The 27330-nt window shown below is 42.9% G+C and overlaps 1 protein-coding gene across 1 annotated transcript; it reads left to right on the forward strand.

Annotated features, from left to right (window-relative positions):
- The first annotated feature begins 724 nt into the window (after positions 1–724).
- QSOX2 (quiescin sulfhydryl oxidase 2) lies at positions 725–25714 on the forward strand. The gene is made up of 12 exons (XM_077787956.1): positions 725–1007; positions 6464–6564; positions 7734–7782; positions 8900–9006; positions 9185–9274; positions 10529–10674; positions 11204–11347; positions 13083–13212; positions 15025–15147; positions 16239–16389; positions 19829–20017; positions 22130–25714. Exons 1-12 carry the CDS (start codon positions 725–727, stop codon positions 22678–22680), a joined length of 2064 nt encoding a protein of 687 aa, XP_077644082.1. The 3' UTR covers positions 22681–25714.
- Positions 25715–27330: the final 1616 nt, after the last annotated feature.

Here is a 27330-nt window from a genome sequence, read left to right on the forward strand (position 1 = left end):
CTCCAAACAGGGCACAGGACCGTGTCCCAATGGCTCTGGAATATCCCCGGTGAGGGAAACTCCAAACAGGGCACAGGACCGTGTCCCGATGGCTCTGGAATATCCCCGGTGAGGGAAACTCCAAACAGGGCACAGGACCGTGTCCCGATGGCTCTGGAGTATCTCCGGTGAGGGAAACTCCAAACAGGGCACAGGACCGTGTCCCGATGGCTCTGGAATATCCCCTCTGAGACTCCAAACCCTTCCTGGGCAACCTGTTCTTGTGCTTGGCCACCTGAGTGACGAGCGCTTTTCTAACGCTTGGAGCTTGCTGGTCGCTCTCTGTTTCACGGATTGAATCAAACATCAAAGAACATTATTTTTTAATAAAAAAATTATATATTCTCTATTTTGCAACGCTCAGGGCACACGGAGAGTCCTTGCCCCCCTCAGGGCCACCGGACGGTCCCTGCTTCCCTGAGGGACACGGACAGTCCCGTCAGGGACACGGACAATCCCCGCTCCCCTCAGGGGACACGGCACGGTTCCCGATCCGCTCAGAGGACACGGATCGGTCCGTGTTCCCGGTCCCCTCGGGAACACGGGCGATCCCGGCTCCGCCAAGGAACACGGGACGCCCGCCGTTCCCCTGAGGGGCGCGGGGCCCGCTGCCCTCAGGCCGTGCCGCCATGGCGGGCGCGTTGCTATGGCGCGGCCCCGCCCCGCCCCTCTCGCGCGTCCCAACATGGCGGCGGCGGGCGGGGGCCGGCGGGCGCTGCTCCCGCTCCCGGCGCCGCTCCCGGTGCCGCTGCCGTTCCCGGTGCTGCTCCTGGTGCTGCTGGCGGCCGCCGCCACGGCGCGCCTGTACCGGCCCGGGCACGACCCGCTGACCGTGCTGACGGCCAGCTCCGTGCGGCCGGCGCTGCTCAACTCCTCGGCCGCCTGGGTGGTGCAGTTCTACAGCTCGTCCTGCGGCCACTGCATCGCCTTCGCGCCCACCTGGCGAGCGCTGGCGGGGGACGTCAAAGGTGAGGCTCGGAGCGGGTCCCCGCGCACGGCCCCGCCGCCCGGCCGCTGTGCCGCTGTGCCGCGGCCCTTCGCGGCCTCCCGGGGCCGGTGCAGGGCCGCGGGTGCCCCGAGGGGCGCTGGGCTGGGGGACCGCGGGGCCTCGGTCGCTGTGTCACCTGCGGGCCATGCCACGTGTGCCCGGCGGCTGTGTGAGCCGTGTGCCTTGGCGTGGGAGCATCACCATCATCCCCTGCTCTGGAGTGTGAGCATCACCCTCATGCTCTACTCTGGAGTGTGAGCATCACCCTCATCCCCTGCTCTGGGGTGAGCATCACCCTCATCCCCTGCTCTGGAGGTGCTCTGGGGTGAGCGTTACCCTCATCCCCTGCTCTGGAGTGTGAGCATCACCCTCATCCCCTGCTCTGGAGTGTGAGCATCACCCTCATCCCCTGCTCTGGAGTGTGAGCATCACCCTCATCCCCTGCTCTGGGGTGAGCATCACCCTCATCCCCTGCTCTGGGATGAGCATCACCCTCATCCCCTGCTCTGGAGGTGCTCTGGGGTGAGCATCACCCTCATCCCCTGCTCTGGAGGTGCTCTGGGGTGAGCATCACCCTCATCCCCTGCTCTGGGGTGAGCATCACCCTCATCCCCTGCTCTGGAGTGTGAGCATCACCCTCATCCCCTGCTCTGGAGTGTGAGCATCACCCTCATCCCCTGCTCTGGAGGTGCTCTGGGGTGAGCATCACCCTCATCCCCTGCTCTGGGGTGAGCATCACCCTCATCCCCTGCTCTGGAGTGTGAGCATCACCCTCATCCCCTGCTCTGGGGTGAGCATCACCCTCATCCCCTGCTCTGGAGGTGCTCTGGGGTGAGCGTTACCCTCATCCCCTGCTCTGGGGTGAGCATCACCCTCATCCCCTGCTTTGGAGTGTGAGCATCACTCTCATCCCCTGCTCTGGAGTGTGAGCATCACTCTCATCCCCTGCTCTGGAGTGTGAGCATCACCCTCATCCCCTGCTTTGGGGTGAGCATCACCCTCATCCCCTGCTCTGGAGGTGCTCTGGGGTGAGCATCACCCTCATCCCCTGCTTTGGGGTGAGCATCACTCTCATCCCCTGCTCTGGGGTGAGCATCACCCTCATCCTCTGCTCTGGGGTGAGCATCACACTCATCTCCTGCTCTGGGGTGAGTATCACCCTCATCCCCTGCTCTGGGGTGAGCATCACCCTCATCCTCTGCTCTGGAGGTGCTCTGGTGTGTGAGCATCACCCTCATCCCCTGCTCTGGAGTGTGAGCATCACCCTCATCCCCTGCTTTGGGGTGAGCATCACCCTCATCCCCTGCTCTGGGGTGAGCATCACCCTCATCCTCTGCTCTGGAGGTGCTCTGGTGTGTGAGCATCACCCTCATCCATCATCCTCATCCATCACCCTCATCTCCTTCTCTGGAGTGTGAGCATCATCATCATCCCCTGCTCTGGTGGTGCCACACAGCCAAAGTAGCACATGGGACAGAGCAAGAGGTGGATGGTGGAAGCACACCTCCAAATTAAAGGTTTTGAAGGAATCCAGGCATAAAACATTACATTGCATGCACACAGCAGTGTGGTTTATATGTAAGTGGCCCTGTGAATACTGAACTCTTGAAGGCATGATGTTTATCTTCTAAGAGCAGCTTGTTTCAGAAGATAAGCAAAAAATACTGTGGTACTGGAGAGGCCGTGCACACACTTGATTTATATCTTGCAAATTCAATGTAATGTGGATGGACTCAAAGGGGGAAAAGAACCACCAGAAAGTAATATAAAAATCAAGCAAAGTAAGAATCAGGTTTTCAGATATATCAATTAGTGACTTTAAAAGTAATGGTGGCATCTGCAGCTTATCCCGAGGGACCTACCTTGCTGTCTCTTAGCCTGCTCAGGTTTTTTGGCAGGTGCTGAAGAGTTTTACTCTATTTGCAGATGTAAGGAAACAAGGAGGCCCCTGAGGTGTCAATGAAAGTTCAGTACTTCTGCTGGGGAGGAAACCTGAGATCAGATTTGTAGGAATATGCTTAATATAGCAGTGAAAAGGCTTTTAAACTGCTCTTAATTCACATTTCACCCAGGAGATGTTTCCAGGATGAATACAACAGTTTTAATGCACTCATGGTTTCACTTTGAGAGGAGCTGACGAGCTCTGGCTGTTCTGTGACACTCTGAAAAGCATTAACAGCTCACGTGAAATGAAGGTGAATTATTAGGTGTACATTTAGATCTACGGAAATAGAAACCCACATTAAAATAGGTCCATCATACGCTGAGGAATTGTGATTGATGAGCGAAAACTCAAAAGCAGAGAAACACACAGAACTGTCGTGGTTTCCAGAGCACTTCAAATGCTCCTTACTTGCATGGAAGGTTTGTTTATAAACCAGTAACTTTCTTCTGTTTAATTTGCATAAGTTTATGTAACATTTCCTCTCCTGCTTTAATCTGCTCGTGGCCAAAATAATATTAGATCTTCTCCTCTGAAGTAACAAGGAGGTCTTTGAGCACAGCAGTGGAGAGCATGAAGAGCCCAAACTGGCCAGAGCTTTGGTCAAAATAAAACAGGGATTTAGGTAGGATTACAACAGTGTGATACCTTTGTAACTTGCAAAGACTTCTTCAAATACATATTTTCTTTCTCACCTGCAGATGCTGTTATACACTTGTATCACTGCAATCAGTTAAAGGCCTCTCTCCTTTAATCCATTGAGTTTTTATGAAAACTTTCATTTAGAAAGTGGATTTTGAATGTTTGTGAACATTGGCACTAACAGCAAATGCTATTGGCTTTTGGTGTTGTCAGCCAAATGTTTCCATTTTCAGGTTGGATGAGTGGATTTTAGGAGACTGAGAACAGTCACACTTTTCACTGGTAGCTTCATCAAAGAAACCAAACCTAAAACATTTTGCCCACTTAATCTGTCTCAACATTTCTTTTTCAAAGATATTTACTCATCTGTTGGATATTAAGGTTTTACATTAGGGAACTCCTAAATCATTTGGGTTATGTTTGCTGATTTGGTGTCCAAACAAAATCCAGTTGAATTGGTGCAACAGCTTTGTCCAAATAAAGGCCTGTGCTAATAGACCTAATTTTAATTTTGTTTCTCATTTGTTAAATCTTGGCAATACTACCATTGCAGACTTCACAGCAGAACATAATCCTCCTAAAATATAGGATCAGTGCTTGCTTTTGTGTAATTTATGTTTTTATTTTGATACTCCCTCTCAGAACAGGCTTTGAGCTCAATCAGTGCTGCTCCTTTCCTGATCACACATTTTGGCAGTGGCCAAAGTGGCCATTAGAGTTAATTATCCTTTTTCTGTCTAAAAGTTGATTAAGTCTATATCCACAGGCTGGAATTAAGTGTAGTAACAAATGCTTGGAAATCCCACATAGGACAACCTGTGAATTATACACAGAATCAATTCACTCCTGAGTATTTGGAGTAACTGTCCAGATTTAGCAGGTTTTGTTTCAAATCCAGCAATAATGACTTCCTGCTAGAAACTGTTCTTTGAACACATTTGGTGGGGAACTGCAATCACCTTGTTCAGGAAACAGCCAAATGTGAAAATAGACAGCTCTCAAGTAGCTGTGAGAGAGAGGTGCATGTGATGAGCCTTTTGCCTCCCTGACTGAAACTTCCTGATGGAAAACACCCAGGTTTATGGAAAGGAAGTGAATTCCTTGTAACTCACTGCTCAATGCTCTGGCATTTCTCACGTGGGAGGTTTGACCCACCTGCAGGATTCCAGTTTGTCCAACACAGCCCTCATCCACTGCAGCTTGTTTAGCATAAACAGAGATTGTGTTGGTTAATGCATCCCTCATCTGCCTCTTTCCCATCGCTTGTGAGTCAGTATTCCAAAACCACTAATGCTAATTTAAAATTAATCAGCATTTAAAAAAAAGCCAGCCCAGGCTGCAGTAACGCAGTAACTCTAGAGTGTTGGCTGTGCACTCCAGCAACTCTGGCATCCCTTGGAAAGGAAAAGCTCAATTTCCAGCAACAGGAATGCTAAGCAGCACATCCCAGCTGGTGCTCTTTAACCCGAGTGTTTAACTGGGGTGGGGCTGCTTTGTTGTGTGGGGTTATTTGCATTATGTTCAGAGAGCTCCCATTCATGGTGAGGAGGAGGATCCAGACAGGTGGAAAAAGGAGGAGGAGTGGTGGAAGTTGAATGAAGGAGATAACCAGAAGCCAAACTTTTCTGTTGTATTTTGCATTTTATTTGATGAAATGGGCTGTCGTGTTCTTTGTGCTGCTGTGAATGGGTGCCCATCTGCTCCAGCGTGTTTGAGGGCTCTCCTGGTGCCCGCTCAGCTCTTGGCATGTTCAGCACAAACCTCTCCATCAGCTGCCCTGGCCTCCTCCAAACACAAGTAAAGGTCAAGCTAAATTTCACAGACCAGAACTGTCCATCAGCTCTTGAACTTGATGAAGCTTTCATGCTCTTTGCTATAAAAGCAGGTTTGATTTTAATGCTTTTGAAAACTCATTGGTAATTGTGGGGGATCTTCAAATTCTGCCCACGGCTGGTTTGATTTAACTTTGCTTTATAAAGGAACTGTCTAAGGATTGTCTTGGAGTGGTTCTTCCTTAAAGTGATTGCTGCAGCAGAGCCTAGCTCAAAAAGATAAATTCCCAGCAAAAATAGAAGGAAAAAGCTGTAAGTTAGTTGAAAGCTTTTATTGAAGTTATTTAAGCATATTTGTGGGAATCATTGACCTCTCGTGGTTATTGCTATAAAGGAAAGTCAGAGTGATGCTTAAACTCAACTATTAAACACTCTACTTGAAACTCAGGTATTTTTTGGAGTATAACTAATATATCTCTGAGCAATGCTGTCAGAAAAATACAGCTTTCAGCAGACACTACATGAGCTGGGGCTGTGTGTAATTCTGAGGCCTCTCAGAAAACTGTAAGTTGGAAAAAAACCAGCTTGTTAAAAAAGCTCTAACACAAGGTACATCAAATTTATGGGTTTGTAATTGACAGCCATGTGGATGAGTAACTGTTGGATGAATTTTATTCAGTTATATGAATTCTGCAGGCTCTATTTTATGAGCACAGCTAATGGGAAAAGCTGAGGAATTCAATCCAATTCCTTGCAAGTGTTGGATTGGCCCTGATTTCATCTTCCTGGATTCACCACTGGATCTGCTGCATTGTGTGCTGAGATTCCTCTTGTTCAGGTGCATGGAAAACACTGCTGCAGCCAAGAAAAACAGGGAGGTTTTAGTTATTTTAAAAATCAGTAGATTGTATTACACTGGGGGATGGAAATGAATGGCAAATGAGAATCGACCCAGGGCTGGATTTTTATGCCAGTGGAATCTCAGAGTCCTGTTGCTGGTTTCCATGGGAAGCAAGGTAATTCATCAGCTGGGATCTGTGGTCACTCCTGCTGAAAATTGAAAGATATCTTTGTTTGCAGACTGGGAATCTGCAATTAGAGTTGGAGTGCTGGACTGTGGGGAAGAAGGGAACTATGAGACGTGCAAAGAATATGGGATTCACTATTACCCAACTCTTAGGGTAAGTGCAGAACATCCTGCCTTAGGCAAATGATGCATGTTTTCTAGTAACTAAACTGTGTAACTCATTGTTCTGTAGCTGGAGTTTTGCTTTGCTGAGAAAACTGCAGAGTTGATAAAAGATTAATTGGAGGGGGTTTTGCTGAATGCAAGAGCTGATATAGCTGTTTTGAGCAGTAATTCAGTTCTGATATTGAAAGAAGATAAAATTCTGTAAAGTATGTTATTACATGTATATAACCCCTAGCTTCAATAGATTTATTAGATAATAACCATTTGTATAAATATTTTTCAAATTCAGAATTACAGGATAATGTTTTTCGTTTTGGTGTGTGAAAGTAAAGGGAACACATTGAAATTGCATCATGAAAACAGTGATTGCATGACCAATTAAAAAATTACTCTTGATATATCCTTTGCTATTTTTGTGATTAATTTTATAATATTTTTCATAATAGAATGCTTAAAGTGACTTTTAAAGAGAATGCCGTGTTAGCCAAAAGTATCTGCCATTGTTCATTTTAAAGTATAAATGCAATTTTTACCTTCTCAGTCAGCTTGAATTAATCACATTATTAAGTATGAGCAAAATGTGGTGGATGGAGAGAATTGAATAAACTGTTTTGAGGACAGGAGAGGGAACAGGAAACATTTCAGTGCAGGATTTGTGATCTTTTATCCTGATAATAAAACAAATATTTTTATTTTCCTTTACTTTCAAAAGTTTTAAGTGTAAATTGTTATATCCTCTTTATTAAACACTGAATCTTTTCCATGTTATTTTTTTGTAGCAGAAGGCAGCCAAGCTCCCTTAGATCTCCTGTTTAACCACTGGAGGGAGTTGGGAAAATGTGAATAGTGTTCCAAGTACACACACAGTTGGTAGCACTGGTTTGGTGATCAGTTCATTTGTGTTTGGGTTAATGTTTGCAGTGCAGGATCAATACACACCATTGAATTATGCATTAAAGTATTTTTCCTCTAGCCCTCAGGTAGGTGAGAAGCAGCTTTTTGGAGCTCTCAGGCTAAGAGGGAAAACTGTCTCCTGAGCAGATAAATAAAAATATTTTGTAGTTAGAGCTGTGAAAGTAAAAAACTCTTGAAAGCCATTTTTGTCCTTAAACTGGGCTTTTTTGTCTGATACAGTGACTTTTCTCTTCTCCCACACAGTACTTCAAAGCATTTACAAAGCAGTTCACAACTGGAGAAAATTACCAAGGTAAGAACATTTTACTGTGAGAAATTCCCAGAGCAGTTTTCCTGTCAGCCAGGGCTGTGTCACACAACCAGCAAAATCCCCTTGCCTGTCAATTCCTTTGGACAGGGGTGGGGTGGACACTAAATAACTCTTTAAGACAGAATATTTCAAGTACTCTATGAAGTGCTAATCAGAATTTTAAGCAGGCAAAACATTTCTCCAAGAAACTTAGGAATCACGTTAATTTTTTTTTAATGTAGCTCATAATTTTCACAAATTGTTCATTTTTAACAATTAACAATGGCTTGTTAGTTTTTTAATCCCTTTTTTCCCCACCACACTCCTCATCAGCACGAGATCCAATTTGCTCAATGCTGACTTTTGATCCCTCAGCCACTTTCCAGGCATCCTGAGGTGCACTAGGAGAGCCCCTATTCAGATGGTGACTCCCTGAAAATAGGCTTATCCCAGGGTTTGTCAGGATCACAGCTTGAGGTGGTTTGTCTGGGACAAAAGTAATGTTGTCCCTTTCCATGGATGAACATTTAAAAGGCCAAAGGTCAGAGAGAGACCACCTGCACCATTAACCCTTCCTGCACAAGAGAACCTTAGTTTTATCTCTTGGGCATTTAAAGTATTTTCTGCTTTTTAATGTGTTTTTTTTTTTAAAGCAAATAAAATATTCTCACACTTAAGTTAGTTCCTCCTCTTGTTCCATGGCTTTGTGGGCTCCCCATTTGGTAGGAATGATACATCTTGGCAGATTTTAATTTGTGGTTATTATCTTGCTGAAGTTGCCCACAGCAACTGCTGTGAAAATGTTCACATTGAGAATTAAGCATTGTTTGAAGAAAAAATCAACAAGGCAGGCAGATGGATACATTTGAAAAAATCTTGAGGTTTTGTTAATTTTAGGGTGGGATGACAGCTTTTAAATATGATCTCACAGCAACATTGAAATGAAATCCTACAACAAAATCCTTAGTTCCTTTTCTTCTGCCAAATAGTATGCTAAGTTTTAAGTCTGAATTTAAAGCAAAAAAATGACACAGAAAAGCATGCACAGCAAACCTTCATGTGAGTCATTTTTTCTCAGTTTTCTGAAGGGTTGTGTTTTTTTGGAACCTGTTCCCAGCAGGAGCAGATCGAGAGCTGCAAACACTTCGTCAGATGATGATTGACTTCCTCCAGAACCATTCCCAGGAGCTGAGACCTCCTGCTTGCCCACCACTGGATCCAGTGTTGTAAGTTCCTTATTTTCAACTGTAGCTGCTCTCTGTTTACTCAGTTAATTAAATAAACTGTAGAAAACTAAAAATATTTTAAAATATTTTTCTTTTAATACCAGTTCTGCTGGATTGTGAAGGGAAATCCCATGAGTAACAGTGGGTGTATTACATTCTGTGCTAAATTGCCTTTCTTTTCCAGTGATCTCCCATCTCTTTTTGACAAGAGCAGCCACCACTACACAGCCATTGTGTTTGAGAGCAACAGCTCCTACGTGGGCCGAGAGGTAACGTGGGACTTGTGAGGGACAGAGGGACTGTGAGTGGATGCCACCATAAACCAGCTGGATTTGAGCTTACTTAGCCAAGCAACAGCTCCCTGAATGCAGCACTAGAGCAGGTCACACGTGTTTGGAGGATCATAAAACGCAGGGATTTTACAGGGCTGTGGTGTTCACTCACGCAGAGGAACTTGCTTACAACAGAAAGTGATGTCATATCTTATAGATCACAAAAAAAATATTGCCAGATTACATTATTGTTTTGTTGCTACTAGAGAACCATTTTTAGTACTCAGTCTTCTGGATAACTGTTTGTAATAATCTAAATTCTCCAGTTCCCTTTCTTCACATATAAATTTGGGGAAATTAAGACGGTAGCATAAAATTATTTATCCAGTTCTGAAACACAGAGGAAGTTGAAGTCTTTAGGTTTTGCTTTCCAATAAAATATTTGATTGGGCATCATTTCCCCACCCAGTGAGCCTGTTGTTAGCTCAGACAAATATTACTTTTCTCTTCCTGCTAAGATGTAGGATAAGTGAAAAAAAAAATACATAATTATCCAAGCATAATCTGTGTGGAAGTATCCAGTGTCTGCAAAATGTTTCTAATTAGATTTGATGCTGAGGTGGCCCAGTGTCGTGAGTGGAGGAGATTGTGCTGCCAAATGTGGGGATCACTTTGGAATCAGGATTTGTTTTCTGGGAACTGCTGTGGTGATGCAGGTGGGCATTACTGAAGAAATGTGAAGGTTATAAATTCCTCAGCTTTTTATCTTATTGTTTATTATCCACAGTTAGAGGGGAAGAGAGAGTAATTTGATTAACACAAAGTGGAGTCTACTTTCAGGATAAAAAATGTTTGTTAGTGTTATGTAGTATTTGAGCTTTATAGAATAGTTTAGTGGAACAGAAAATAGCATTGTTTTCAAGTTTACAGCACAAGACAAAATGGACAAACCTTCCCATACAGTTGAAGAAAAGGAGGCCATATGTTATCACCGATGGAAGGAAGGATGAAAAGAGTAGACTAGACCAAGAAAAAATAAAATTAAGAAAAAGGAAGATAGAAGTAATAATTTCTAAAGAAGAGTAAATCTCTCTAAGTTCGTGTGCACAGAGCAGCCATAGCTGCACTTCCTGCAAACAGCTTAATGATGCCCTTAAAGGATGATGCACTTCACCTGTTTATGTGTCTTGTCCTGCAAGATTGGCTATTCCTTGAACAATGTATAATTCATGGCATCCTCTTGTTACCCAGGTTATCTTAGACTTGGTCCAGTATGAAAACATCGTGGTGAGGAGAGCGTTGAATTTTGATAAACCTTTCCTGGAGAAACTGGGGGTCACCTCAGTCCCCTCATGCTACCTGATACAGCCCAATGGCAGCCATGGATTAATTAACAAGTAAGTAATTATCTGTCAGAGGCTTATGGGGAGGTTCACTTAACTTATAAAAATGTCAGGATTTGATGTCCTGACACCTCATCAATACATTCTACTGCCTGAACTTGTGTGTTCCCTATATTATCAATGAAAGACCTAATACTGCTTTTACTTAATCACTGTTGCCTATTTCTAGCTCCAGTTTATTACTCTGATACTTCTGGAAGGAAGAAAACTTTAGAATATAAGTGGAAAAAATATACAAAGCATCAAAGTTCTTAAAAAAAACATTTCTTGTGTAAGATGAACTGACATTTGGATAAATAGTATTTGTTCTTATTTTGAACAGAATTTCACACCTCTAATCCAAATGATTTGTTATTTATAAATTGAACATTATTTCTTTTCACTTTTTATCTAAACAGGCCATGCTGCACTAGGACTGTAAAACATAAACCAAAGTGAATAGCTTATTTTATAAATACAGTTATTTGCTTTGCACATTCACTTAGTCTGAGATTAAAAGTGATCTGTCTTTGTCCATGTGCAGTTTGAAGCCTCTACGGTCTTTCTTTTCTTCATATTTGAAGTCACTGCCAGGTGTAAGGAAAAAACTCCTTTTGCCACTGCAGCTGCCTGCTCCAGAAAACAAAGAGGAGAGCACAGAAATCAAGGTGTGGAAAGAGTTTGATAAGTAAGTGATGCCCTTGATTTTTATAAATTTGGTTATTAAGAATTACCTGCAGCTTTTTCCTGCCGCGTGGGAAGCTGTGCCGTAATTTATTATAAAATCCTAGTGCAGTTCCATATTTTACTTCATTTCACTCCATTCAGTTCAGTTGTGAGCAGTTTTTCAAACAATTCACAGGTGAAATTACTGAGGTATTTTGGTTGTAGCAGCAAATGTCTGCACTGCTCTGGAAAGAATGTTTTTACCAGAAGTGTTGTGAAATATTCAATTGCCTTGAAAATACCAAGGACTTAACACCCACTACCTGAAAGAAGTGATCAGCGTCCCTGAAAAAATACATGGTAAAATACCAAGCTGTAACATTTCTGTAGGAAATTCTCTGTGTGTGCAATAGTGCAACAGTGCCCACTGAAAAGGGCTTGTCAAATGCAAGTATAATAGCAAATAATAAAGTCACTGTAAAAGATGTTTATCACCCCAAATCCTCTGAGGTTTATCTTCACCCTCTTTCCCTCTTTGAGAGAAGGATGCAAAGCCTTTGCAGAGAGATAATCCCTCAGCATCTTTAGATGGAAAAGATGTGGGACTGAGTGCTTTAATATAATACTTATTTTCCTTTCATGGACACTATTAGTGTCATCTTCTTTCAGTGACTATTATAAAATACTTTATATGGAACATTCAGTTAGCAAAACAACTTAGTTAAATTGAGCTGCTTTCCAGAAAGGCAAAATCTTGTTGACATGAATCTCCACTCCAAGTATCTTCTAAATAGGATCCTTTTGGAGAGCCTCCTGCATTCATGTGGATGTCTCTTTATTTAAGAAACTTGAAGCAGAATTTTGCTGGTTTTTATAACTTAAGTGAGTACATAATTAATTAAGGAGATAAATTCAGAATAAGTCTGTGGCTTAAATTAAATTATAGTTGTAGTATATGTGATTATAGATGATTCTGTCTTTTAAAATGTTCTTTCCTGCATGTTATTTAGGAGGTGGGAGCAGCCAGTTTTTTCAATGATTGTTTTTTAATTCTGTTTTTTAGCAACAATAGTGCTGCTGAATTCTAAAAAGAAGCATGAACTCTGTGAACTTCTGTTTGTTCAGTTCCATTGCTCTGTCTCACACTGCCTGAAAAGCATTGAAAGCTGGGGCTGTGTGCCTGATGCATTTGTACTTTGCAAAGCAAGTTTAATTATGAAGATATTTGGTTGTGAGAAGGAACTTGGAAAATGTTTTATTTGGTTTATATGGTTTACTTGTACCTGTCAGAACTCTTGTCTTGATAGCTGCTGTGTTTTAACTGGGAGGTAAAGGACCTGCAGCAAAACTGCTGCACTGGGGAGAGGATTTTTAATTGAGTCCTTTCCAGCACTGACATTTTCAGTCTTGTTTGCACCCCTGCCCTGTGCAGAATCCCTGTTGTTCAGAGCATATCCTGTTTCTGTTTGTGGCCAGCCCAGCAGAGAAGCTGTAATTTCCTTACACCAGGGCTGTAATTTCATCACAAGGTAAAGCTGGCTGGGAGGCAAAAATTCAGTCAAATATATTAAAAAAAAACTTTTCTCATGTGTGGTTGTGCCTCAGTTGTCCAAACTCAGGCTGGGCAGGGCTGTGGGGTCACCAGTGCTGGAGGAGGGGGTTTTAATGTCACCTCCTCTCATCAATTTTACCTCTGAGTGGTGAGCAAAGGGGTGGCAGGAGGCTGCCACAGCAGCCCAGGATTGATTGTGTTCCAGGTCCAGGCTCTACATGGCTGACCTTGAGTCAGGATTGCATTTCCTGCTCCGGGTGGAGCTGGCCACGCACAAGGCACTCGAGGGAGCTGAGCTAAAAACCTTCAAGGACTTTGTCACCATCTCTGCCAAGGTAGGCACTTCTGGGCTTTGATTATTTGTGTAGATGAAGTGACTCCACCAGAAAATTTATCGTGGGACATAAGTCTCTCAAAATGGCTTGCATGGTGTTTGAGTGTGTGCATCCTCAGTAGCTTAAAAAAGAGTTTGGTGGGTTTATTTAAAGGCTGTTCTTGAGGTATTGTTTGCTGTTCTGACATACTTACAGGGTTAAAATGCAATTTAATTTCACCTTAGGGGGCTCAAAATTAAATAAAGCTTAAGTAGTCTGCAACATATTGAACAAACACTGTAAATATAGTCCATTTATCAGATTTTCAGGATAAGTAGCTATTGTTACTCAGTGGGATTAAAACAACCTTTGTTTTTCATTCTTGACTTTTGGATTTCATTAATGCATACTTGGCAAATGCTGTTCTATTTAGAGACGTTAGTAGCTTCTGTCTGAATTTTGAATATAATTGAGGTACTGATTTTGATTAAATAGGTATTCAAAAATAACTGAGCTATTGAATGTAATTGAGTATTTAAAATTTAAAAATGCTTATGTGTTACATTTGCATGAGAAGAAAATACATGTAATGTGATATGACTTGAAAAAATTAAAATAATTTTGCTTTATAATGCCAGCTTCCTGAAATGACCAATATATCTTTATTTTTACTGACGGTGTTGAATTAATAACTCTTAAGGGAATAATAAGGCCTATATGAAATATTTCCAAATATCTGGGTTTATCTGAAAATCAGACAGACAGTTCCTTAGCCAGCCAGCTCCCCCCTGCAGCCATCAGAGGTCAGAAATCTCCAGCTGGCCTCATTTCTTTAAGAAAGTGTGGTGGTAATCTTTCCATCATATTATCCCTAAAGCATCCTCTGTCCTTCCCTATGCTTCCTGGCCAGCTGATGTCATTTGATTCCCTGGCTCTTGATGATAAATGGGGAATGTTCTCTTTTCGGTGCCTGCTCATCTCCACCTCCCCTGTCCTATCCTTTATTTGCTTTTTTTTTTTTTTTTTTTTTTGTCATGTAAGACTTTCCTCATTTCTCTCATTGATATTTTCAGTTGTTTCTGTTAGAAAATTTATTTTGTATTTTTCTCCTGTTTATAGTGATGGTCAATCCAAAGGCCAAAGGCACAGAGATCTCTGATTCCTGTTTGGGGAATTTTCATGACTGAAATCCTGCTCCCTCTGGAAGGGTCCTAAAGAATGGCAGATACTTAATTCTGTAATAATTCTAACCCTTATTAAACAAAATAGCATTTCTGCTGTAAAATAATGGCCTTACCACTGATTTGCAGTTCCTCACACTCATCTGCCAGGCTGTGGCTCCTGTGAGTTCTGAGTTAAGGAAGTCCCTGATTCCAGATCACTTTGGAAATCACTGTTGCACATGAAAGGAAGGTCTTCTTCTGGATAATAACTCCTAAACTTACAGAAATCTGATTAAAAGCAATTAATTTTTGTGACTGATCTTCCAAAAATGAGAAGGATTTCAGCCTCTCTGTTTCACTGAGGTGTTTTGAGTAACATTCTGAACTGAATTATCTTAATGTGAAATCCTAGATAATGTCAAGTTGTTCTGTAGCATCCCTGCCTGCTTACTTTTTAACATTTTGCACAAAAAAACTCGTTGGATTTTGTAAGCAAAAGCTGGTGTCAGCTGGCTTTTTACCGAAAGCAGAACAATTTGCTCCTCAGAAAAACAAAATTAAGCATTTTACAGATGGCAAAAACGTTTGTATAAAACCAAAAGAGTCATGTTGCTAATGAAATCTGTGCTTGCAAATGTTTTCTTCTTTTTTTTTTTTTTATTTTTCTCAGCTTTTTCCTGGCCGTCAGCCTGTGGTGAAGTTGTTAGAGACCTTGCAGGAGTGGCTGGTGAGCCTTCCATTAGACAAAATCCCTTATGATGCTATCCTGGATCTGGTCAACAACAAAATGCGGGTAAGCTGTTCCCAGTTCCAGCATAAAACAGGGCATTAGGAAAGGATAAGATTCTGTATCAGTCTAAGACATCACTTACTGCTGCTCCCCCAGTCATAATGGAGTTATAAGAAGGTTAACATGAAAATAAAGTGAAATCATTAGCAGGAAAAAACAACCCACATCCACATAAAGAAATTGAAATGAGAAAATTGAAACATGCAATCCTGGCTGGGTTTTATAATGAGCCAGCAATACTTGTTCCCTAATGTCATCCCCAGGGATGCAAGATTCCCAGAGGATATTTCTGATTTGCTGTGCCTGCTGTCAGCAGGATTCTCTTGAAGGTCAGGGTTTAAGTGATGGGAAATTAACCCAGTGAAATGTGCATTATTCCTGAAGAGTTTCCCCAAACTACTCTCTGATTTCCCTGCTGGAATCCCATCCCACTTCAGCAAAGCCCTGTCATAGGGTTGTCTTTGCTCAGAACTTCACAATTTCTTCCCTATTTCTGTCTGAAATTTGAAAGCCTCCTGTGTGCTCTAAGAAGAGGAGAGAAAAGTCTCAGAAACTAAAATCTTGTGCTGCATTTCAGGTGCAATGAATAAGGTTTGTTCCAAGAAGAAATAATATGGAATTTTACAGCCAGTTAAGGCTTTACACTGTAAATCCTGTAAACCTTATGGAGTAATAGGGAAATCTGGATGTGCCCAGAGAAGCTGGAGCTCTGGCAGTGTACAGGAATATTTTTGTGTGTTGTGTTCTTAAAATCTTCACATGTTAAACTACTTTGTGTCCTCTGTCAGACTGATTTTAGTAGGTTTGATGTCAATGACTAAACAATTTGTATCTTGTCCGAAAGGGATGAATTTCATGATGATTCTTCTGAGTATCTGAGACATGAGGATTTTTGTTTGCCTGAAGCATGAACTGATTAACAAGTGCAGAAAGTCATTTATTTTTCTTTACCCTGGATCACCTCAATTGCATTTTATAAGAAGGTTAACATGAGTTAACCTTCACATTGTGTGGGATCAGCAGTGCTTCCACACTCAGTGATACATTTAGGCCCAAGAGCAGCACATACCTTAAATACATCTGGTTTTTTGCAGATTTCTGGGATATTTCTCCCCAGGAAAGTCCAGTGGGTTGGCTGCCAGGGCAGCAGACCAGAGCTGAGGGGCTACAGCTGCTCCCTCTGGAAGCTGTTCCATACCCTCACCGTTCAGGCTGCACTGAGACCAAAAGCTTTGCTAAACACAGGTGAGCAGCAAATATTTTTGTTGGTGTGTAAATCCTCAAGGAATCAGTTTGTGGAGGAGAGCGGCTGCAAGGCTGCACCAGCAGGGGTCAGAGCTTGGCTGCAGCAGGAAGGTTTGGAAATGTGCTAAATAAAGTGTGTGGCCCTAAAGCTGCAAGTAATAAAGCAGAAAAAGGAAAAAAAAAAAAGAAAAAGAGAATTTCAAACAAAGAATTTTTGAGCTCCCTGAAAAGGGATGAAAATGATTCAGGTTACCTGAGGTTGCACTGGGAATGAAATTTGAGGAAAATTAGATTTTACCATACAACTCAGTAGCTATAAAAGATGTACAGCCATTAGCTGATCCTTCTGTAATGTTATTTCTTAAATACTGAATGTTATGACTTTTTGGTTTATTTTTTTTTTCAGCTGAATGTACCTGTCATTAATCCCTGCAGTGATTTACAACTTTGCCAGCACTCTGTAAAATTGCTCATTTTTAGATTTGCAGCATCTTGTGAAGCTGAGTGTTAGTATTCTGGTGATGATTCCTGTTTAAGAAACATGCTGGTTATAAAATCTATTCTCCTCACCCAATGAAAATAGAATCACTAATGCTAAAATTTGGCTTTTATTCTTGCCAGGACAGTGCTTTGTTTGGTTACACTTCTATTTAGTTTTCATTTAAAACCTTTGAAATGTCTTTTCCAAGGAATATGGGAATTCTACGTGGACATCATAAAACTCCAAAATTTTCCATTTACCAGTTGTTCATTGTATGTTTAAAAGGATTTTATTATTTCACATTACATCCATTTCACATTACATCCATACATTTGTCAAGTATTTGCAGTCAGAGTGAAAATCCTTCAAATCTGAATAATTCTCCTGCAGAACAGGCATTTTTTGATAGCAAATCATTCTGTTGTTGGCTTTTGTTTGTTGTTCATGGGGCAGTAGATTGAATTTCTTCCATTTAGTGCATTCACTGCCCAGTGAGTTTGAGGGGTTTGTGCTGGATGATTTTGAGCTGTTCAGCAGGATCCTGCAGAATTTAAAATTCCCCTTTTAGTCCTAAAGTATTCTGATTAAATCTTAAAAAAAAAAAAAAATCTTAATATTTAACTACACAAAATTGCCCCTCAAATTATGTGTTTCAGGCATGAGCCTGAAGTTAAAAATACATTGTAGAACCTGAGAACTCTTTGGCACAGTTAACCCTGGCTGTAAATCGGGCCAGATATGTGATGATCACTTCTTATGGTGAAAGAATTGGGTCAGTCTGAGACTGTGGGATTATGTCTTGGGAGGTTTTCCTCTCCTTATTGCTTGTTTAAATCCCATCTACTAAAAAGCATGATGTACTCCCTAATCCTTCCCACCACAGGTAGGGTTTTATGGTTCTTGTCCACTTTAAAGATTAGGGTTACCCTGAATTGCAGTAGTTTAGGAGGAAAGAGAAAAGGAGGATTACACAATGATACATGGCAGATGTTAATAGAAGATTCATCTCGGGGCTGATAAGAGAAAAACAAACAAAATGAGCCATTTTGCAATTGTTTTCTTTCTGAAGCAGATGTATTTTTCTTGATCGTCCCCTCTGCTCGAGGGCCTGGCACTCTGGGTGAACTCCCTGTGGCTTTCTTGATAAAATGATTTTATTGGGTTTTATTGATACATTTTCATGCTGAATGGGGAAATATGAACCTGCAGTGGGAGTAGCAGGAGGGATCCAGGGGAACTCAGGACAGAACTGCTCACAGACAAGGATGTGTAAAATCATTGTAGAAATAATTTCCTGAGCACACTTCATGACAAGAAATGTGGGTTTAGGTAACAGGATGTGTTGGTGTGAATAAGACAGGCTTGTGGATTTTATAATAAATTATCTGGCATTTTTAACATTTATTGCTGAATGTGACAGATTTCCTCACAAAATTAATTTTCAAGGGTGTACCATTGCGCAGGAGAACAGATTAAATTAAATTTGTGTATGAGTCTCTTGTTTCTCCACAAAGAGATAATTTGCTGGTTGTGTTTGTTACTGTTGTTTTTCCTAAATACCTATTTCAGTATAAATGGTAAAACTGTTCTTACTGAAATTCGTTTTAACTTCCAAAATAATTTCCCAGCCTTTCTTTTAATGCAGTAATTTAATCTGCTTTAATCTCATAGCTTTTATTTATACATGTCTGTTCAATCACAGATATTGAATGGCCGAGGAGAAATTCTTTTGGGCTTTAAAGACTTAGTTTTGCTGCTGTGTTTAAGAAAATCCTGTTGATCTAAATAGAGGTGTTGATGACAATCTTTATATATTTCCTATATCAGATGAGTGCTCTGATAGTTTGAGCAGGTTTTGTTGATATTTTTTCCCAAGAAAACAAAGCAATAGTAAATTACTGGTGATGTTCAGCAGCAGGAGCCTGTAATTTGATCAATCTGCACCATAAAATGTGTGTAATTTGACAAGTGTGTGCTTGTGGTAACACACAGGACATTTTTAAATACATTTTGACATAATTTACTGGGTCAATTAAGCATGAATCGGAAATTCTGTGCGACAGAGATGAAACCATTAGGATTTCAACAAATTCTATTAGTTTTTCAAGGCACTTGGAGATGTAAGGAGCTACCTGCTGACACAAGAAAGGCCACAAAGTTCTCAACCTGTGCAGGCCTCATTTTCCTGCTGAATTCATAATTCTTTTCCATTATCTTTTTGTGGATGTTATAAAAAAGAATCACGTGGTTGTGTTTATTTTAGGAGGAATTCCTGGTTTATTCTCCAAAGTGTTGCTCAGCAGTTGCTCTGTGCATTCAGAGCCAAAAAAGCCATGGAATTAATAACTCTAATGAGATTGTGGTGCTCTCTAATTCCTCAGAATTGTGGAGTAACAAACAACCCTCACAGGCACTCTGTGCAGGACTCGCCAGAGGGGGTTTGACTTGATTTTTCAGTGGCAAAATCCCCATAACTTCAGTGCCTGGGCATGAATATAGAGGTGAATGCATAATATAAACATTCATTTAGTTATTGGGCAAGAGCTTGGAGAGAGTCCCTAATTCCACAGGAGCTCTGGCATACAGAAAGTGTGTATTTTGCATATTAACAATTTCACAATGTTGTCTGATAAAAATAATGTCTGGTTTTCATTAACTAAGTTTGGTCTTCCCCTCAAATTTTAAGATACTCTGAAAGGAGAAATTTTGCTGTAGACTTTGAGACTTTTGCTTTAGACTTGACTTCTATTTGACTGTGGTGTTCAGGGTAGCTTTGAGCACAGCTGTACAGACTGAATAAGTTGTGTGTGTTGGTGCAGACAGCCATTCTAAATTGCAAAAGTGATTAATTTCAGATCAGGTGTCAATTCTGTGGAACAAGAATGGAGCAACTTTTCATTTCCTTCTCCCCCTTTCAAATTCCTGCTGTTGGAGCTGTGTCTGTCCCTTGTCCTGCAGGTCTTGAGGACAACCCCCAAATTGTGCTGCAGGTCATGAGGAGATACATCCAGCACTTCTTTGGGTGCAGGGCTTGTGCTCAGCACTTTGAGGAGATGGCCAAAGAATCCATGGATTCTGTGAAAAGCTTGGACCAGGCTGTCCTGTGGCTCTGGGAGAAGCACAACGTGGTGAACAACAGGCTGGCAGGTAGGGGAGAAAAACTCCTGAGCCAGAGCTTTGGAGAGTGAAAAACATCATTTTCAGAGCTGGCTTCTTCTGAGATGTCACCTGTTGCTGGGCGAGGCTCTTTCTGGAGTACAAATCAAAGGAGCAATTCAGCTGCTTAGCAGTGGATAAAAAATAATTACATTTCTTTCTGTAGCAGTTTAGGGTTAAAACCTGCCTTTGTTTCGTTTTGGAGAATGATGGCAATTGAACAAGAGGCTTCCTCAGGATAAAAGAACCTCAACTCTTGGCAGATCAGCATCTGAATAAAATAAAATTACTGTATAAATGAAATCTGTGCCCCCTCCAGCTCCCTGTGTTTTCAGCTCAAAGTGCTGTTAAAATACTGGTTGTGTTTAATCCATTCTGTTATGGAGGTATCAAGTAACTAAAGCACTAAAGAAAATTGGTTTCTCTTTGCACTAAATCCCTGTCTGCTGTTATGGATCTGGGTAATGCAGCATTAGTTACAATTTCAATATGCTACATTGTGTTCATATTATGCTCCTGCTGCATTCCCAAGATTTATGAAGAATTAAATACTGTTGTGAGTACAAACAGTTTGCCTCCTTTCTCTGAGGAGAAAAAAAAAGTAAATAATAAGAGATTAAATAAAAACATCCTCTAATTTTGGTTCCTATAACAGGCAACTCCTGTGGACTTGGAGTTGCCAAGTGGTGGAGCAATGCACTTATTTAGAACATTAAGGTATTGGAAAACTCACATGGATATTGATTTAGGTGATGCAGCAGCCAGCTAAAACAGCCTTTTAGTAAGAAGTATAAACACACTGGAATAAATAATAATGTTAAATTATGCTTTTTCAGTTTGCTAAAATTTCTCTGTGGGACAGTGATATATTTTCATCCTTAAAAGCTGCATCTGTATTTGTGGTGCTGTGTGAAAAATTGTGTTTGGTCAATGAAAACACCTTGGGGTGGGGGTCAGGAGGTGCCTGGATATGGCTCTGCCCTATTGAATTATTCCCTGTTCCTTTGAAATGCACAGGATTTACAGCATTTCCCTCTTTGGCAGGAAAACACAAAGTACAGGGAGTTTTCTGTTTGCAACCTTGCTGTAACACATTTTGTTTCTGCATTTTTTATTGAAACAAATTGATTGCTGGATGATCTTTAGGATAAAAAAGCCAATTTGCTCTTTTGCTTGTAAATATCAAGGAGACAAATACTTTTAAATGTCTTTTGAATCCCTATTTTATGCGGAATCATGGGGAAGTTTCCTGCTTTTAAAAAGAATAAAAATAATAAAATGAGAATAAAATGCAAAATTATTGTTTTTAAATATTTTAAGTGCTAGTGTACTAATCAGGTTAATAAATTAAGGGTTTTACCAGGTGAAGCTTTTTTTTTTCTAAAAATTATGTGCATTTACATTTTAAAATATTGTTTTTAGAGCAAAGTGTGAGACCAGCTGCAGCATTCAGCTCAGAAACATGGCCAGAGCTGTGAGCATCTGAAATGTTAAAATTAGATCTAATTCAAGACAGTGTTACATATTTAAAGGCTCACTTTTTAGCTGAAAAATACATCTTAAACATGAACATGGCTTTTAAAATACTGCAAATGTTTGTTCTGGTAGTGATGCAGAGCTGTGGAAAAGCAGGCTTGGGATGGAATGGTTCACAACACAGAAACATGAAAATATCCGAGTGTCTGCCCTTGGAGCTGCTCTTGCAAACCAGGCAGAAAACAGGGATTAAGGAGTGAAAAGAGCAGTTTGTTTTGCACCATAATTCAGGTTAACCCTGCAGAGCCCAGACTGTTGTGTGCTCCTGCCTTCTAAAAGCAGCAATTGCAGGATTTGGGGCTGGGATTGAAATGCTGCAGCTTTTACTGTGAGAAAAGGGAAATAATTGTGAGTTAGTGCTTGTATTTTGAAATGTTCGGAGTCAGAATTGGTGAGAAAAGTTCCAAATTGTGATTGTCTTTGTTTAATTCAATTATTGTGCTGTGGCTTTTTATGCCAACCTCACTGAAAGTGCAGAACACTCCCTGGGCAGTGTCTGATGGTACAGCTTTCCCACTTCATTCCTCCTGACTTTTTTCCATTTCTATTTTTTCTCCCCCCAATTAGGTGATCTGACTGAAGATCCAAAATTCCCCAAAGTTCAGTGGCCAACTCCAGACATTTGTCCTGCGTGTCATGAAGAAATCAAAGGGCTGCACAGCTGGAATGAAGCCCAAGTCCTGCAATTCCTGAAGTCCCACTACAGCAGTGAAAACATTCTCTACAAATACACCGAGAGCCAGACTGACCCCGCTGACAACGAGCAGGGAGGCACGAGGGAGGGGAAAGACAAAAACCTGCTGAAGAACTCGGGGGGAAATGGGGAAAAGAAGCTCCAGGAGAAGGAGAACCCAGGAGATCCAAGCTCCAGGGTGTTCCAGAAGCCGATGGGAAATCCTGGACCTGTCCAAGGTAGCGGCAAAAGCTCAGCTGCATCCGTGAGCCTCAAAGGGACCAGGCAGGCTGTGTCCTTCCTAGGGATTGGATTTTCCAACCTAGACATGAGTCTGTGTGTCATCCTCTATGTGGCATCATCCTTGTTTTTAATGATCATGTACTTTTTTTTCCGGGTGAGGTCCAAGCGCTGGAAAGTGAAGGCTCACCGTTCCTCGGTGTAGGAGTTCTCGCTGTACGTGGCTGTTGGCTCCCAGACACAGCTTTAATATTTATGATCAGGGATTTTATATGCAGTATTCCTTGGGTCAGGCCCCTTTCTTCCCAAGGCGTTCAGCTGAACAGGTGGAGCTGGCCTTGAGATCCCCAGGCTTTGCCCAAGGCCACGTCAATGTCCTCGCACGGGAGCGTTGCATTTGGCAGTTAAGATTTTTCCATGACTTCCCACCAACATCCTTTACTCATTTCCAGAGTAAACATTGCATTATGCAATCTGCTGTGCCTGCTGGAGAAGGAAATTGGATATTGTTTTGTGTATTTTCAAGTCAGGTGTTATTTTTTTTTTTTTAGTTCATCCAGAGCTGCTTTCACCTCCCCGAGTGCTGAATGGTACCTTGGCTGCTTCACTGGGAGAAGCAGGAATTCTGATGTTTCTTTTCAGGAAACATGAGTTCTCTTCTGATTAAATCAATTCTAAACCTCTGTGACTTTCTGAAATATTATTTACGTATTTAAAGTAGGAAGCATTTCATGTTCAAACCATTCATCCGTTCTCTGGTGCATTCCAGACAAGGATCTGTGTGTGTCATCACTAGGATGAGAGTTTTGGGCACAACTAGCAGCCTGATTCTGAATGCTAAGTAATTATGGTGTTGTCCATGTGGAAACCAATTCTGATGAACTCTAGGAAAGGAAAACAATGTTTTTAGTGAAGGACAGCAAGATTTATGTTATTGTGGCAGAACAGGTTGGAAAATCTACAAATACTGAGTTTCTTCTGTTGAATTTCTCCATCACAAGAGAGCAATTAACACTTCCCTTGGTATTTCCAACCAGAGCTCTCCCATTCTGGGATGTCCAGTTCCCTCTGCAGCTCAGTGTGGGGTCCTTGGAGCAGCAGTGAGAAGAAATCACAAAAACATTACAAAATCATCCTTGGGAGTAGGAGTTGCTGTGATCCTGGCTGGGGGGGTATAATTCACGTCCTGGATAGTGAAGTTTATAATCCTATCCAATGTAATTGAGCATGTTCTAGTTATCCATTACCTAATCTTTAGTTAATCCTAATAGGTTTTGGCTTCAATGTTTTCTCGTGGCAGTGAGTTTTCCAGATTAATTATGTTATATAAAAAGGCTTTTCCTTTCAATTCTACATTTGCAACTTTTAATTTAATTGAAGGTTTGCTGGCTCCTCTGTTACATGAGAAGGAATAAGGAGTCCCTGGCCAATTCCCTGGATTTATTCCATTGGTGTGTCCTCCTCTAATTTCCCTCAGAAGCCCCAGCACAGAAAGTTTGAAGCCTGGCAACAAAAAAAGCACAGAGACTCCACAGGGTGATTTTTTCATAATCAAATATTGGCTGTTCACAAAATTGAGTCTTTCTGACGGGTCTCTGCAGCATCCAGTTGGAATGACAGAACTGAGGTGCAGAGATTCACTGTCCCCTGTAGCTGAGGTTCATCACAGTAACACCCACAGAGAGGAACAACTTTCTGGGGCTGCTGTGAACGTGTCAGAGGAAGAAATCTCAGTTCCCATGACCCTGTCAGTCCAACATTCCTGCAGAGGGGCTGGGTCTGTGCCCGTAGAGGCCCCTCAGAATTCCAGAGTTCTGGCAGAAGGAATCATCCTGGGTCTTTCCTCTTTAGGAATTTATGACTCCAAGCCTTGGAGCAGCTGGGCTTGGATTTCAAACACCCTGCAAGCACAAGGGTGATGGTGAGCTCAGGGGAAGGGGGTCCAGGCTCATCAGGGCAGGGTTTGGGCTGGAATCCTGTGAGAGATCCCAGGGCCAGGCTCATTCAGAGGAAAACCCAGAGATTCCACACTGACTTTTGAAAATCAGGTAACTTTGGGGTGTTCTCAGCCCTCCAGCAAGGATACTTTGCTTTAAAAGGAAATCCAAACACCAGGAAAAACTAACCCAGCTCAGCAATGTTGAGCTAATTCATTCCTGCTCTCAGTATTGCACATTCTCAAGTTGAAATTCAGTCATTAGTTGTTTAGAATTCTAACAAGTACATAGACCTGGTTTCATAAGCTTTGACTCATTCTGCTCATTTTCATCTGCACATGAAAGCAAAAGGCCTTGGAGGTTTGTAGGGATGATTTTGCCATTAAAAAGCAGCAAATGTGGGTTTGGAATAAAGTTTAACTTCCACATTGCTGCAACCCCGCTGCAAACAACAAAATGAATCAATACTCAAACTTCAGTGGCTTTTTTTGTCTCTTTATGAAAGTATGAAATTAATGAAATTAAGATGTTGCTTGTCCATATTGGTGCTCCAGCTTTTGCCAGTGAGCCAGCCAAGGCTTTCACTTCAATGTCCTCATCTGGGAAGGTTTTCTTGACTTTGAATTCACTTGAGCAAATCTTGGTTTGCTTGGGTTTATTTTTGGCTTTCTAATGACAAATTATACCATTTTATGTCTCTGTAACAATACAGTCTGTGCTGGGACGTGGGGGATGCTGCCAGGAAAGTCTCTGATTTAAAAATTGTCTCCAAGCCCCACGTCCTGAACCTTGGAGGGTTTGTTTGTGTGGTGTGTTCCTGCAATGCCACTTCCCTGTGGGAATCCTGCTGTGCTGGGGGCAGTCACTCAGCCCTTTGTAATTCATGGAGCTTTCTTTGCTCTTGGGATGTTTTCAAATAGGAAATATTAAAATAAAAGGAATAGAATGTGTCAGGAGAGACAAAGGCTGCAAGTGCTAAAGAAACCCAATGAAGTTATTTGTGAGAACTCCTAATTTTCTGTATCCAGCATTGCATCCATCCTGCTGTTCCTGCACGGAGCTGGATGGGAACAAAAGTCCCAGGTGTGGTGTTGCACATGAGGTGTTGAAAATAGTGACAATACCATTTCAGTAATTTAAATGTTCTATTTATTTGAAGTCAATAACTTGACATTTCCAAGTCTGTTCTGTTTGGATTGGGTTTTTACTGTCTCATTCCTCTCTTGGAAGGAAAAGTGACTGTTTTGTACTAAACTGTAAATTAATGTGCTTGTTTAAATAAACTGCAAACGTTTGGGCAAAGTGGATGCGTTTTGGCTCTTTACCTGTGTTTGCAAATTGTTTTGAGCTGAGCTTTATTGCCAGGACAGCTCATGAACATGTCCACAATAAACCAGATCCATCATCCTGTGGAGGTGTATTTTTAAACCCAGACTTCTGAGGAGCTGCTGAGGAATCTGAAGGAGGGAAGAGAAAATAAACCAGGAATAAAGAAAGGTTTGAGTGGGTTGGTTTTTATTAATGGTTGTTTTTTATAAATGGCAGAAGCCCAAGTGAGGAAGGCCATGGGCAAGGCTGGTGCCTGCTGCCCCCTGAGCAGGAGGGCACAGGAGGGTGTGCAGGGAGATCAACACAGGGACTTCTGTGGGGTCTGGGTGTCTCAGCGTGAGACACCACGGGGTGGCAGGTGCCACTGCTGGTCCCGAGTGGGACACAGCCCCTGCTCCCTGTCCCGAGTGGGACACAGCCCCTGCTCCCTGTCCCGAGTGGGACACAGCCCCTGCCCTCTGTCCCCAGTGGGACACAGCCCCTGCTCCCTGTCCCCAGTGGGACACAGCCCCTGCCCTCTGTCCCGAGTGGGACACAGCCCCTGCCCTCTGTCCCGAGTGGGACACAGCCCCTGCTCCCTGTCCCGAGTGGGACACAGCCCCTGCCCCCTGTCCCCAGTGGGACACAGCCCCTGCTCCCTGTCCCGAGTGGGACACAGCCCCTGCTCCCTGTCCCGAGTGGACACAGCCCCTGCTCTCTGTCCCGAGTGGGACACAGCCCCTGCCCTCTGTCCCCAGTGGGACACAGCCCCTGCTCCCTGTCCCCAGTGGGACACAGCCCCTGCTCTCTGTCCCGAGTGGACACAGCCCCTGCTCTCTGTCCCGAGTGGGACACAGCCCCTGCCCTCTGTCCCGAGTGGGACACAGCCCCTGCTCCCTGTCCCGAGTGGGACACAGCCCCTGCTCTCTGTCCCGAGTGGGACACAGCCCCTGCCCTCTGTCCCGAGTGGGACACAGCCCCTGCTCTCTGTCCCGAGTGGGACACAGCCCCTGCCCTCTGTCCCGAGTGGGACACAGCCCCTGCCCTCTGTCCCCAGTGGGACACAGCCCCTGCCCTCTGTCCCGAGTGGGACACAGCCCCTGCCCTCTGTCCCCAGTGGGACACAGCCCCTGCCCTCTGTCCCGAGTGGGACACAGCCCCTGCCCTCTGTCCCGAGTGGGACACAGCCCCTGCTCTCTGTCCCCAGTGGGACACAGCCCCTGCTCTCTGTCCCGAGTGGGACACAGCCCCTGCTCCCTGTCCCGAGTGGGACACAGCCCCTGCCCTCTGTCCCCAGTGGGACACAGCCCCTGCTCTCTGTCCCGAGTGGGACACAGCCCCTGCTCTCTGTCCTGCCCGCCACAGCTGCCCCACCCCTGCCCCGTGCCCGGGGAAACCGGCACCACCACACCCGGGTTTGCTCAAAGCGCTTCCTTAGAGGCTCAGACTAAAAATCCACTTTAAAACCGAGCTTAGAAGGGACCGTGTGGGTCATCAGATGTTCCTGGCCCTGGGGACGAGCTGGTGGCACCCGGTGTCACTGCAGCACGGTACCGGTCACACTCGGGCAGGACCTGGAGCCCGACTCCCGCCTGGCGTTCCTGGGTGCT

This window comes from Lonchura striata, chromosome 22, assembly GCF_046129695.1.
Source record: "Lonchura striata isolate bLonStr1 chromosome 22, bLonStr1.mat, whole genome shotgun sequence".
Lineage (NCBI taxonomy): Eukaryota > Metazoa > Chordata > Aves > Passeriformes > Estrildidae > Lonchura > Lonchura striata.